A 14,350-nucleotide genomic window follows, 5' to 3' on the forward strand; every position below is an offset into this window, starting at 1 on the left:
AGCATTCCGAAGGACCCTCACAAATTGGAGCAGTGTCCTAATAAGAACAGGATGCAATTCAATGGGCACAAGTGAAAGGTACTATAACTAGGCAGGGAAAATCCCACTGTGTAAGTACAGAGGGGGAACAATTGGTTAGAGAGCAGTTCTACTGAAAAGGATCTGGGGAGTCAAGCGGATCACCAGCTGAAGTAAACATGGCTATACCATTATGAAGAAAACAAATGCATACTAGCATATATGAAAAGAAGCATAGCTTGCAAGACTTGAGAGCACCATGTCTGAGTTTGGATGACAATCTTGAAAGAAAATGTGGAGAGAATCCACAGGAGGACTTTGATAAYGACAAGTGGTTTAGATACAGCATAGACACAGCATATAAGCCCCCAGAAAGACAGTGAGGGAAGACATGTTTACAGTGTTCATATATGTAAAAACAAACAAAAAAATGTTTTGGAAGATTCTTCCTAGGAAGAACTTTCTAATGGTGAAGAAAGTGAAGCATTAGAATAGACTACATGGGGAAAGTTGTGGAGGCTCCTAATTTTGGAAGTCTTTAAGGGCAGCTTAAACAAACATTGCCTGGGATAGGTATTATCTGTACCCTTGTATCATGCATGGGTATGGATAAATGACTCTTGGATTCCTGTTCAGCAACATGGTTCCATTATTGATGGTGCTGTAACACTCAACATGAATGGTTCTTGGTTCTCCCTGATAGCTGCCATTTATTGTCAATTCCTATCAGGAGGTCCTACTGGAGAATGTCATTCTGAAGAAACAAAGTTTGACATTTAAATATTTAATAACTTAAGTAACAGCAGGCATGAATGCTCTCTGCCTTTGCTGTGTGTTCATGTTCCTGTATCTCAGACTTTCCTAACTTTCAACAGAACAATTCTTCAGAAGAGTTTATTATTTCTAAATGATTCTTAAGATACTTTTAGGCAATTTTGTGATAATTTATGCTTCTTTTCTCTAACAAAGCAAGAGATACATTACTTAGTTTTCCTTCAAAGGGGTAAAGCTTTGGGAGGCAAATAATTTTAGCAGTTTTCATCTGATCCTCATAGCTTCTGTCCATCTGCCAGGTTTTGAAAGAGTATTTTAGCCTACCAGTTCCTGTGGTTACAGGTCCTTCAAACTAAAAACAGAAGCTTACTGACAATTTTCAGCTAGGGTAGAATTAAAGGACTAGTTTAAACCTAGATATCAAGCAAACAAGAGTGCTTTCTGAAGCCAAAATCCACCTCCAGCTATCTACCAGCAAATCTTTATTTTACCAAGATAAAGAGCTTAAGGTGGAGCTCATCTTCAGATTGCATCTTCTGATTTCCATGCCTTTGATTTTCCCAGCCAGGAGAGGTGGGAGCAAAGTCCTAGCAATTCATTGGCAGAGCAAGAGTGTAAGTCAACTTTTAACCATTAGATCATGTTGACTATAATCTCCATGAACACTAGCACCTCCTGCTGCCACGTTAGAATAGATGGGAGTAACTTTGTTTGGTTTTGCCAAGGTTGTTATTGTTAATCTGGCAGGTTAAATCCCCTGGAGGTCTCCTCCTCTCTGACTTTATATTTATCTAGTAATTTTGACCTATCTTTATCTTTTAAAATCAGTACTCACCTAGTCCAGCCTAGATGAGTATTTTGCCTTCAATATGACTTTAGGTATGTTTGGCCTTCAGATCTACTGTGCCGTTTGCTATTTATTCCACTGCCCCTCCCTTGCTATTTGCCTCTGTCAAGCTTTTCACCTCCTATTGCTTTCCTCTTTCGCTGCTGTACCTACTTCACATCATATTCGTTCTTCCTCCAGCCTTTTGCTGCTACTGAAACCCACTGGAGGAATCTGGTCTCTTGAGTCATTTTCAGAAGGGAAAAGTACATAGAATTTTATCAGAGATCAGCAACATCAGATGGTGACAACCATCTGGTGAGTGCTTGCAGTTCAACAGAAGTCCAACTTCAACAAGTGCTGTCACATATTTTATGATTGTTACCAGTGAAAAGTACTGGAAGTGCTATGCAGTGAAATTAAGGGCCTAACGGGCCCAGCTGAGACAAGGAGGGGATTTCTGTATGTAGGGAGAAGCTTTGGAGGGAATGATGGGGACTCAAGCTGCCGCCTTCACTGAGGTGGGAAGCCTCCTTTGCTCATAGTGGTTCACTGAACAAACAACTGACAGCAGCAATGTGAAATGCAGTTGCAACGGCTTGAAGGCTCTCAAATGAAGTCACTGACAGTTGTGCATGCCACAATTACCTCAAGCCTGGCTTACTGCAGCGTGTTCAATTCAGAATGAAAGCTATCACTTTATCCTGTACTATAAACAGGGCAGGATGATGTGGCCGCATAACATCTGTGTGCTGTGCCCTGCTGTGGCTCACAGTTCACCTCCCAGTACATGTGAAAGAGCTGACAATTACAGAGTCTGTGAAGGAATGGGGAGCAGCTTTCTTAGAGGCCACCTCCTTGTGCATTCATACCATGTACAATTGATAGTGACTGAAATGCTTTTGTTTTTTCTTGAGCTCTCCCTAGTTGAAAAGTGTCTTACCGGCAAGACAGAGACGTCAAATGAGGAGGAACATTTCTTTCACTATAATAATCCATTCACGTGTTTTATCCATATCCAGCATAGCCCAGCACACTTCCATTTTAATTATGTTTTGAAACAGAAAGAAGCCTCTATGACTTCTGTAGGAGGGATGGAGAGAACAGGAACTGACCGAATCAAAGAGGCAGAGGATGCCAGGGTTGACTCTTTTCTAAATACTTGAAGAGAGAGAGGTATAAATCAAAGCTCTCAGAACCATATTTTCTTTAAAAATGCACTACATAAACTTACAAAGAAGAGTGGTTTGTCAGCAACAGAGCAACTAACCCTGGCTGTCATCTCACTGTGCTCTGTTATTTTGTGCAGGGTGAGCTTAAACTTCACTTTTTTGTGTAGTTAGGCCTCTAACGGTCCTTGCCTCTTTCCTGCACTCTGCACCTATATAAACTTAGCATCACTGAGACACCTCTCTCTCCATCAAGTCTGGTTAGTCAACAGGTTTTAAAGTTATTAAGAGGGGACTGACAGGCAGACCATACAAAACATAGTTGCTTGACTCATTTCCTTTGGAAATCAGGCTAAAATGAATAAACTGAAGACCAGAGTGACTCAGTGCGGTATCTGCTTGATAAAGTCTGGGCTTGAGCTGTGCAGGAGCACAAGCTAGTCCTCTGTCTAATAAGGTGTCTTCTCTTCGACATGAGCTGTGGCAAAGTGCTTCRGGCAAAGACCTCAGTCCATTCTCAAACCCTTCATAAACCATGTCTGTGCAATGCATTGCTGGCACTCGAAGAACAAGGTAGGACTGTATGTCCAATCTGAGGCATATGGAAAGTAGTTTCTATCCCAAGCAGGGAGCTTGTTTTCAGACACTAGGAACACAGGAATCATTGTACTGAATCAGGTTGATCATACAATACCCTGTCTTGACTGTGCCTTTTCAGTTAAACTAGGGAAGATGAAGGTATAGTACAAGAATTGTATGGTGGCTAAAGAAACAGAAATGGCTTCTGCTGACATGAGAAATAATGGTCTGTAAATAAAGATTACTAATAGAATTCCTCTGAAATTAATTTCATAATTGTGCTTGTTCAGTGTTTTTGTTAATGTCCTTGATGCAAAAGTAGGAGTGCTCTACTAATGGACACACAGTTGGGATGTACTGTCAAAAAGGATGAGGATGACAATGTCATATAGAAAGAACTACATGATCTGGTGGACAACAGTAAATTATTTGGGATGGAAATCAGTAATAAAAAAATGTGAGATCATGCTCTCTGGGACTAGTAACAGGAATTTCTGCTAGAATTTTTGAGCTCATGAGCTGGAAACAGCCAAAAAGGAAAAGAATGTGAATATGCTAGCTGATCATAGCATGACTGAGTCATTTATGTGACACAGCCTTGCACAAAGAAATGAAAACCTCAGAGAAGTTTATTCATAAATCCAAAACAGTTAACAGTCGTTCTCAAGCATGAAAATGTAGTATCTGCTTTACAGTTTTTATCCTACTAATATAGCAGTGAATGTACTCCTTAGTTATGTGTCTAAGCCTTCTYTTCTAACCTTATTAGGTTCTTTAACTCAATGATACCTTCTGGCAGTGTGCTCCAAGTTAATCAGCTCTAAATTTTAAAAATTATTTTCTATTCTTTTTTTAATTTAATTTATTCCCTCACCCCCCAAATTACTAATGAAAGTTCCTGGGCTGCTTCAGTTTGAATTCCATGACAGTACTTAGAGAATGTATGAAGGAAAATGAGTACATTTTCTTTGTAATTCCAGTATAGCTGAGGATGTTATGTGCCTCTGACTTCCTTGCAGCACGCATGTACTAGTGTCTCTTGAGCTGTTAATCACTGCAAATCATTTAAGAGGATAGTAATCTAGGATTTGAATTATGCTAGTATTAAAACATGGTGACTAAAGAAGAAGTTGAGGTTTAACTCTGGTTTGATTCTTTCTGAAGAGCTAGACAAGAAAAAAGTGCTTTTGCAGAGCAAGGGCTAGTGCTGATTTATAGCAATGGGTGTTACAGGAACAGACTCTTTCCCTCATGTTTCTGCTTCTGCAAGATTATCTGGGTGAGGTGATGAGCTCTCCAAATAGCTCCTGTTTGAGAGGAGCCAGAACCATTCCATGGGCCCATTTATACCCCAAAAGAGTGGAAGATACTTAGATCTTTTTGCCCTCTCTGTCTCTGAGAGCAGGAGTTGGGTAGAGAAATGTGAGTCCTCACAGCTTCTTTCCTGCAGTTGCTTGAAAGATCATTCTTTATCTTATAAGACACTTTTTCCATCAGGATGAATTTGTGAGTTAGATGGCCACTGTAGGGACAGCTCAGCACACTGAAGGTAGAAGTTTGTTAGCCACATCAGCCCAGGAATAGCCCAAGGAAGTACTAAGAGTCTGACAAATTTCCAAGTTCCAAACACCTCTGTTTTTAATTTGCTTCTGGGTGTAAGTTTCCTCTCCCACATATTACGGTGGGGAATGTGCAGGGCAAAGCTATACTTGTGCTTGTTTTCTATTCTACCCCATCTGCTTCAGGCAGCAGTAAACAGCTCTGCTGCCTGGAGTCAACAGCTAATTATTTCGAGTTGGGAAAAAACTAAGATAAACAGGGTCCATCTGAGCTGATCTGAAATCATAGTCAACACATGGTAGGCTAAGCCTTAGAGAGGCATCAGATAGGCAGCAAATTTCTACTGCTGCCTGAATAAGTTTTGCCAAGAGGAGCCTGAACCCTCTTGCTTTAGAGAATAAGAGGACTGGCAAAAGGGTAGTTACTGCACTTGAGTATGTGCAGGGAATAAGTCATTTAGATGTCTCTGATGTGGCCAAGCCAGAATAACAGCAGAGGGGTGAAAAATGACAGTTGTAATCAGTCCATCACAGGACCTTTGGAATCAAAATTTGAGGAAAACTAGCTTGGTGGTTCTTTGCTGGTTGATCCAGCTGCTCTTTTCCAGCAGCTCCCAAGGAACTAGATTGACAGCTAGATTAGCAGAGTTTTACTGCCTGCCACTCTGATATGAAAGTAGTTGCTGCTGTCATTGATGCAGAACAATCTACATGACAGAGCCCTAAAATGGCAGCAAGGAAATGCAAGGGACAGTGCTCCTACTGAGGAAAGAAAGGGAAGGGAATATTGAGCAGTGACTAGAAAAGTATTTGCTTTAGTAGGACAGAGATTTGACATGGATGCGCTGGGGAAACAGAAATGCTGTAGTCTTATGTAGCAATGTAAGAATGGTTGTTTTATAGTGGCACTCCACCTAGGAACATGTAGAGTTGCAGGTCGTGCCTTGTTGATGGTACATATGAATGAACAGGGCTGAGGTGTTACGATATAGTCAGGAGTTTGGGACACAGGACTTGCCACACAACTCTGGGTTCTCTGGTAATGCAGATCCATAAACTGCCAGAGGTGCAAACAGCATGAGGTTGCTTTTTCCCCTGACTCCTATTGGAAGGCTGTTGCTGAACCATTCTGGGGTGATGATTTGCACAGCCTAAGGTTTTAAACATGAGTGCATACTGTTTAATGCCCAAAGCTGTGATCATGGCTACACAGGACAAGCATGTGTTAAGATTCATGCCCCTGATCCTAAGAGTTGGTAGTGTACAAAGATAAATGACRTACAAAGGGCGTGAAGATGTGGGATATGGTCACCTGTTTGCTCACACAATTTTGTAGAGAGGTCCTTCTCTCTGTTGTACAAAAATAGGTAACCAGCATCAACCGAGTGATTTCCTGGAGGTGTCACAGCAGAGACGGGTCTTGAAGAGAGCCAGGGAGAAATGGTCCAGCCTGAATGCACATACCACAGGTAAAAGCAGCTTGAAGGAATCGGGCACAATGAGACACCAGGGGGCAGAGCCTGAGAACAAGGGGGATGAGTGGGCCTCACCGACAGAACAGAGAAGGGGGAGGCCTCTGCCTGGAAGGTCGAGAAATCTGACATGGTACATTGTAACTAGGAGAGTCAGCAGAGGAATTCAAAGGGGAAAGGACTGTGATGAGTGAGAGGAGGATAGTGGGAATGAACTGGAGCAGCGCCGTGATGTCAGGGAACTGCTGAGAGAAGGCTGTTCTGGTAGGCATGTTTGGTGAGGAAGTGGAGGTGGACAGGCACTGACTGTGTACGCAGCCCTGACTCCAAAGCTGAGAAACACAATGGGAGAACTTGGTACACAGGACAAAGCCAAGGAGAAGCAGATGGTGCTGTCTAGCCTATGAGCCTCAGGGTGATGACATGTCAAGAATTTCAGAGAGTGGGGAGAATGGAACTTATTTTAAAGTAAAGATCATGACATTGGCTACTGGATAGTGACAGATGAGCTCTGGCAAGTCTAGCTATGACAGATAAAAATCATTGCTCCCAGCTGTCTCTTCTGCCAAGGGTTATAACAGAGAGGAAAACATGACTGTACCTAATTCACTTCCATGAATTGTTTTAGCACCATCTTCAGCGGTGTCCTAAACTAAGAATAGCTATACTGAGACAGGTCTATGTAGTCCAACCCTGTGTTCAATGATTGCTAATCACAGCTGCCTGGGGAAGAGTGTAAGAACAGGGCAAGCTATACTGTCTTACTACCATCTCTCAGCCTCAAAGACTCTGAGGCACAACTGAGTGTTCCTTAGCTGAAGCTACCTTCATCAGCAATATCAGCAGATTCCAGAAACTGCACTGATTCGACAATCTTTGTTAAAGAGAATTAAGTAACACTCCAGGCCACCACAGGATTTACCTGCATTCATCTATCAATGTCCTAAATGTACTCTTTCCCATCCAAGATGCAATGCAGGAATGAACAAAAGGAGACATTCTAAGCAGTCATTAGTAGCAACTTTCTAGATAATGATAGTTAATAGTGACTCTCTTTCAAAGCATTTTTAACACTCAGAATTAGTCACTGGTATAGTAACCTGCGTAAGCGGAAATCAAGATTAATAAATGGTTGTCCATCTATATCACTGTTCCTCATCCAGGAGAACACAGAAGAAAACAAGTAGCCAGTAAATTTCCTCCAAACTTGATTATGAAGTTTCTCCCTTCACTTTGTTTCCTCAGTTCCATACTCTTCTGTATGTTATTTTCTGTGAGACAGTACAATGTCAAGAAGAAACTGGGACCTGGAACATTTAGAGCTTCCCTTTTATTTAGTCCCCTTTTCTTTTACTGTTCATTTCCTCACAACAGTCTCCTCCATCAGATGTGCATTAGATCTCACACCTAAAATCCTAATGTGACAGCCTCTGATGACCCTTCACCCTTGGTGCACCAGTCACACTGCTTATAGGACACTGATGAGGAATGGGGGATGTGCTGCTGAATTAATAAGCAGTTTCAGGAAAAAGGCTGGAGGAAAGGGTCTGGAGCTGGGTTAGGTATTTCTGGGTCTGAGCCCAAGTGAACAGGAGGAAGAGAAGGATGCTCCACCTGCTGAACCACACAGAGGTGGCCCAGCTCCCAGAAAAGAAGGTAACCATGGAGCTCACTGGTGTTTTTAGTAATAGATTGGGAACCAGCTGTGATTTTTACACTAGGTTTTATCAAACCAGATGAGCCATCTCCAGCACAGTACTGATGGAGACCTGGGGAGGTGTAAGAGACTGTGACTCATTGTGGGACTCTTGCTGGAGGAAACTCCAGGACAGAATCTCAGAAGAGGCCAGAGTAAAGCTGACAGGAAGAGCTACTAAAAACCTCTCAGAAAACATACCAATGCACATCTCACAGCAGAGAGCAATCACTAATCTTTAGGTAAAGAAATTAACCATTGGCCTGTGTTCTTGAAGGGGCTTTGTGATTTTTGACATCTCCTGCAGGTAAGCTGCAACTAGACTCGGACAGATCCCAGCTCACCAAGACAGCAGCTCTTCAGGGTAGTCTGGCAAGGGCTCCATTTATACCTTCCCAGTACCCTCTGTTTCAGGCAAATGGTGACAAAGTCAGCTGTGACAGGCTTCTCCCTCATGCAAAGCCCAAAAGTTGCTACAAAAAAGAACTCCAGAGTTTCAAGTTTTGAAAAGGCTTGGGAAGAATAGTGGTATATACAGAGGAAAACGAATCTCCTGCTTCAGCGAGAGAGATGCTGTCAGCCACGTACCATTTAATCCAAGTTTGGAGGCAGCTGGCCATCATTTTTCCCTCGTCCCCTCCCAAAGTCTTCCATCTCATCCCATCAATACACAAGAAACTCCTGCCTGAACAAGATCTTTGTTCTCCAAAATAAAAGGAAATAGGTAAGTACAGAGTATTTCTACAGAGCAATTTACGGCAATGACTTCTAATCCCACTTTAATCACACGGCAGGTTTTGGGGCTATCATTAAAATACTACGCATAGTCACTTGTGTTCATTCTGCGCCTGCAATTGCACCAACCTGGAGCAGTGCCTGCATCAGACCTGTAAGCCAGACATTCCCATGGATGCTGGTTGGGTAGATGTATCTAAAATAAGAGTGTCAGGAAACTCCACCTCTATCAGTGAGAGTGCAGACCACATCCTGCTCTTATTTGCCGCTGTCTCCCTTTCACATTGCACGACACCCTTAGAGAAGGTGTTTTTTATTGATGTAGCATATTAAAAAACTTCACATCAAGCAACAATTCAATACTGCTTTAACACCCGCAGGTGCCCTGGTAGAGTCTGTACTTGTGAACTGCTATATACTGTAAATGGGATTTTAGAAGAGACCCCCTCTGAGGACTCCTGGTGGATGGTCAGTGGAGATGAGTTTTATCAGCTTTTCTCATGTTTAGTCATATTTTTGCTTGGGTTAAGGCTATTTGTCTCAKTGGGACTAGTCACCAAAGTCTGCATAATTGGTGACTGTTGGGAGCAGTACCTACGCCCTGATTTGGAACCCAAGGGTGCTAGGAGGTTCCTATGCTACTAGAATTGCCATGTTTTGTGACACTGACTTTTGCATAATCATGAACGGTACCAGTGAACATTTCTGCCAGTGTGGAAGGGTGAACCTCATCATCCAGGCTGAGAGGTATCTTGGACTGTTACATTTTGTAATACTCTGCAGGTGTGTGTGCCCCCCTGCCAGGATTCCTACACTAAGCTAAACGCACTTGAATGGGGATATAAATGCATACTACATTTAATTGACATTCAGGTAATTAACAAAACTTCCATTGCTCCCAAGAGGTGGTAAATGCAGATGGGTAAACTGAGGCTCAAAGAAATGAAAGGATGTAATCAAGATGATACAATCAGTTAGCACAGAGAGGCAGGATTAAAAATCTAAATCTCCCAGCACCTGCTACCATTCCTAATCCATAGTGCGCTCTCTGGTCCTCTTTCTAGGTTTCTCTAGGGTTTCTCTAGATAGGACTAGCTCTAGCATTTCTGCATGCTTAGGCAAACTTACAAACATTTGCTCATCACACTGTAACTTTCCCTCATAAGAAAAGCTTAAAACTATGCTTACCCTTAGCATTTTGGTGCTTTGGAAGGACTAGGACTTGTTTTTCTCTGCAGAGAAGAAACAGTCCTTCTGATCCTGTAAACTGTTTATTCAGCAGTAATGCTGAATAAAACAATCATTGCATTTAATATGAGTAGTGGTTGCATTTGTAGTTGGTAAGTGATCCCTGCTTGCATGCAGTTCATAAAGCATTTAAGATTCTTCTAGATAAAAGATGCTATATGAGTGGGGGGGAGGCTAAGACATCAGGAATATTTGGCCAGTTTKTTTTTTTGCATGCATTCTTCATACAATCATCTTAAAAAAAAATTTAAAAATCCCACTGACTTGTGGAAACTCAATTGATTGCACCATTGGGATTGGATTGTGGTTCCTGTTCTCTATTTTCATTTGGGCTGAGAGAGGCAAAAAGAGGTCAAGTGACTTCCTCCTTCCTCAAGGTCAGAGACAGTGAGTCATAAAGCAATGACTGTGTTTGCCTTACGGTCCTGCATCCATTCTACAGGGCTCTATGATGTTGGTAGGATTTTTCTATGCCTATCCTAGCACTTTCTGGAAGCTTAGACCATACTGCTGCTCCTGCATCTGGTGACATTTATCAAAAAAAAACTTAGAGTAAAATGAAGGGGGTTTGGCAGGCCTATGTAATACAGCAGGACTGAACTTACTTTGCGGATGTGAAGGTGAGTCCCTTTATGGCCAAACTCTTGGAGCTTAAACTGAAGCCCAGTTGGTAGCTTAGTAAAAGAAATGTGAGCACTACCAGCAATGGCAGGCAGTGGAAAATCCTAGGCCAATTAAAATGAAAAAAAAAAAAAACCAAGAATTTAAAACCCAACAGATTTAGAATTCTTTGAAATGAGCTAAATAGCTTAGGTTGTGCGGGTGCAACAGAGCTCCAAAAGCTGGAACTTTAGGAAACACACCAACTATTGTGGGACTTTGATTAAATATGAGTTGGGTACTCCGCTTCATGGTACAAGGATTGCTTGTTGAAAGTGCTCTACAAAAGAAGCAGAACTAAGCAAGAACCTGTGGGTACGTTTGTGCCTAAATTTACATTCTACAAGGCAACAAATGGACTGACAACAGTTTAGCATCTGCCCACATGTTCTTACTCAGGTAATCACTGTTGGATTAAAAAAAACAATTGACCTCAGTTGCACTGTTCACGTGCACAACCTTCACCCATAAGATTACCCCAAATCCCCTTTGGGTATACATTTCTTACCTGCTCATTTGTCTAAGAACATATTTAACTATACATGATGATCTCCTCTGACTGGTATACTGTCTCTAAATATGTAAGCGTGTGTGTGTGCGCATCTATATTTATGATGCAGAACATCTCCAGAAGGTGGAAGTGTGGTGGCCATTTGAAAAATGGCAGTTCAAAAGCAAGGTGGGCTTCTTAAATGCTAAGCTTAGAGAGTAAGTGGAGGTGCTAACAGAACCTGATAACAAGGACACTCAGATGACAGTTGCTAATGCTACCGGGTACAAATCACAGCTAAGTCAAAAACTGCCTTCTGTGGAAATAATATGTACTGCTGCTATGCTCTCTGCTCTCTGCAGATTCATTTGTTTTAAAAATAGCTCTATGCAYGCATTCAGCGCTCAGAAGTAGAACTACCTGATCTCTCTTCCCCATGTTGAGTAACACTGACTTCTACTCAAACAGTACGCACTGACTTCACTGCTAGAGCTTGCTGTGCAAAGAAACTGGTGGCTTCTGCTGGAACATACTGTAAACCAATAAAGTTCCACTGCTGCACCTCACAAAGTGTCTTTCAGAAAGGTTTAATAACTATTACGACAGTTCTGGGAAAACTCCCCCTTCCCTTCTTCAGACACTAATTCACAGAGCCTCTCCTGCTAGAATGGGAATGTTGGAACAGGGCTAGCAGTAGCAACACTGCAATTTCAGTTTAACTGCACACTCCCCTCTTCCATGTGCAGCACATTTTTTTTAATTGCTCACATTCAGACACTGCATCAGAAAAATGTGAAACCACGTGTTTCCAAGACCTTTTCTCTGCTCCTATTGAAACATATTACAATTGTCTGTGCAAAATGATACCTTGACCTGCTGTGAGGTTATCTCAGGAAAAGCACCAGTTACAACTCGAGGGTTACTTGCACCTCCTTGGTGTTCACACTGGTAAATTTAGGTAAAATCTGTTCAAATCTAGGTTAAAGACGGAGCACATGTTCTCCCACTGTCTGATTGCTACTGCTGACAAGATCAAATACAACCAGCAGTGAAAAAAATTGCCTGCACAAACTAAAAACAGTAAATACATAAGCTGGACAACCACCATCATGCAGGACAACTCTGTCAGCACAAGTGTAAACATTTCTAGCAAGTGGAATTTGTGTACTCAGCAGAAGGTGCCACAGAAGCAAATCCCAATTCCTCCCTCCCAATTCATTTGTCTTCTAGATGCCATGTCTCATTTGTATCTCAGTACTGATAGCCAGAAGAGATATTACCTGCGAGTATTTTTTCAAACTGAGAAACACTCTGAGCTATATTTTTCATAGCATTATGGGCTCTTTGTATAACCTTGCCAATGTGAATGAGCCTTGCAATATACAATGGATTTTAATAAACCTGCAGACCAAACCTGTGTGGTTATGGTTATGGTAGCACTGTGTAATCTCACCTGCCTCTCCCTCTATGCCTTTTAAACAGTATTTTGAAGGAAGCGTATTTGAAAACATGACAAAAGGGGCTTAAACTGTGCCCTCTATTGCATCCCAGTAACCACATTGAGTATAACAGACCAGCATGGATTAAAACAAGAGAAGATTCTGCTTTGGTGTTTTAAACCCTGTTTGCTTTATTCTCCATTTTTTTTTCATGCTAGACAACAGGAAACAAAGCTAACCAAATCTGTCTAGAAAGCCAAAAGCCAAGTGATGGTGACAGCTGACACACTAGTGTCCTGATTTTTGCCATTTTTTTCCCCCCAAGGATGTAAAGGATAACGAGTGACTCTTCATCCTTCTGGGCAGCAGGGCTCTATTAATTTTGTCAGTTTGTGCACCTTGTTCAGTTTATGAACACTCTCTATCCTGTATGTACCTAAAGAGATGTAGGTACCTAAAGAGAAATGTTTTAGAGACGCTTTCAGCTTGGAAAGAAGCCTGCATGGTTCTGGGGAACAAAAATAGCCTCTGATCTTGCAGTTTTTGCTTCAGCAAAGCTCCTTGAAGTCAACAGGAGTTCTGTCTCGGACTTCAGGATCAGACTATAAAGTAGTTTAATGCCCACCCCTCCTCTCCACCTTCCCACAGCATTTGTTCAAAACAGATGGCAGGGAGCAAAGAGAGCAGTGATCAAATGTCTACTGGCCACAGTGGTGACTGGTATCTAGCAACAAGCCAGCACTATATTTGCTTTCCACTTTTACAGCTAAGAGACAAAAAACAAAAAAAATCTTTTTATATCTAGTACTATTTGTAGCTACTGCAATGGCTCCCAAACCCTTTCCTTTCCTTATATCAAATGTGATAGAAGGAATTTCTCTCTGTCATACTGTTAATTACAAGCACCACAACTGGAACTGCGGGGAAGGGACTGAAGGACATCTCGGGCTGTGGGGGAAAACGCTGCACATACAACCTTAGCCAGCTCACACGCTACAATTTCTGTTAAGGCTGAGCATCCCACGCATGCACACTACCTCATTACTTGTCTCCCGGGGGAGAGGGCGAGAGGATTAATTAGTGGCGGCTCAGGCAGCCCCCGGGAAGGGCTGCGGGGCCGCGGGGCCGCGGGCCAGCCCTGAGGCGGGCAGCGGACCCGCGGGGCGCGATGTCCCCAGCGCTAGCGGAGGGAGCCTGACACTGTGTCGCGCACCTGAAACGCTTCTGTGCCAAACTTGAAAATGAAAATAAAGCAAAGAAATGCAATAAAACGCGAGATGGAACAAAATAAACAGGAAAGCGAGACAGCGGCGCTCAGCAGAGGGAAGGGAGCCGCGCGGCGATGGGGGGCCCGCCGCCCCGCGCCCCCCGCGGGCAGCCGCGGCCCCGCTGACCTGCCAGGCTGTTGTAGCAGTCAACCTCGATGGCCTCCACCGCCTGCCTCTGCTCCTCGCTGAGCCCGGCGGCGGCGGGAGGGCGCTGCCCGCCCGGCTCCTGGCTCAGCAGCAGCAGCGCCTTGAGCTCCAGCAGGGCGCGGTGGTACTTGCCGATGGCCTCCCTGAATTTCTTGTCCTTGTAGCACTGCGCCCCTTGGCTCTTGAAATCCAGCGCCCGCCCGATGAGCTCGCCCGGCTCCGCGCCGCCCGGCTCCGCGCTGCCCGCAGCCGCCCGCGGCTGGGCGCCCC

At 43.2% G+C, this 14,350-nt stretch overlaps 1 protein-coding gene across 1 annotated transcript in view; it reads right to left on the reverse strand.

Annotated features, from left to right (window-relative positions):
- Positions 1–14,350, reverse strand: part of TTC9 (tetratricopeptide repeat domain 9) — a 35,045-nt gene that overhangs the window by 14,941 nt on the left and 5,754 nt on the right. Inside the window, exon 3 of the mRNA XM_026060955.1 lies at positions 14,060–14,339. Within this exon, the coding sequence (XP_025916740.1) occupies positions 14,060–14,339 (280 nt within the window). The remainder of the gene's footprint in view (positions 1–14,059; positions 14,340–14,350) is intronic.

The sequence above is a fragment of the Apteryx rowi genome, unplaced genomic scaffold (genome assembly GCF_003343035.1).
Source record: "Apteryx rowi isolate R43461 unplaced genomic scaffold, aptRow1 scaffold_173, whole genome shotgun sequence".
Lineage (NCBI taxonomy): Eukaryota > Metazoa > Chordata > Aves > Apterygiformes > Apterygidae > Apteryx > Apteryx rowi.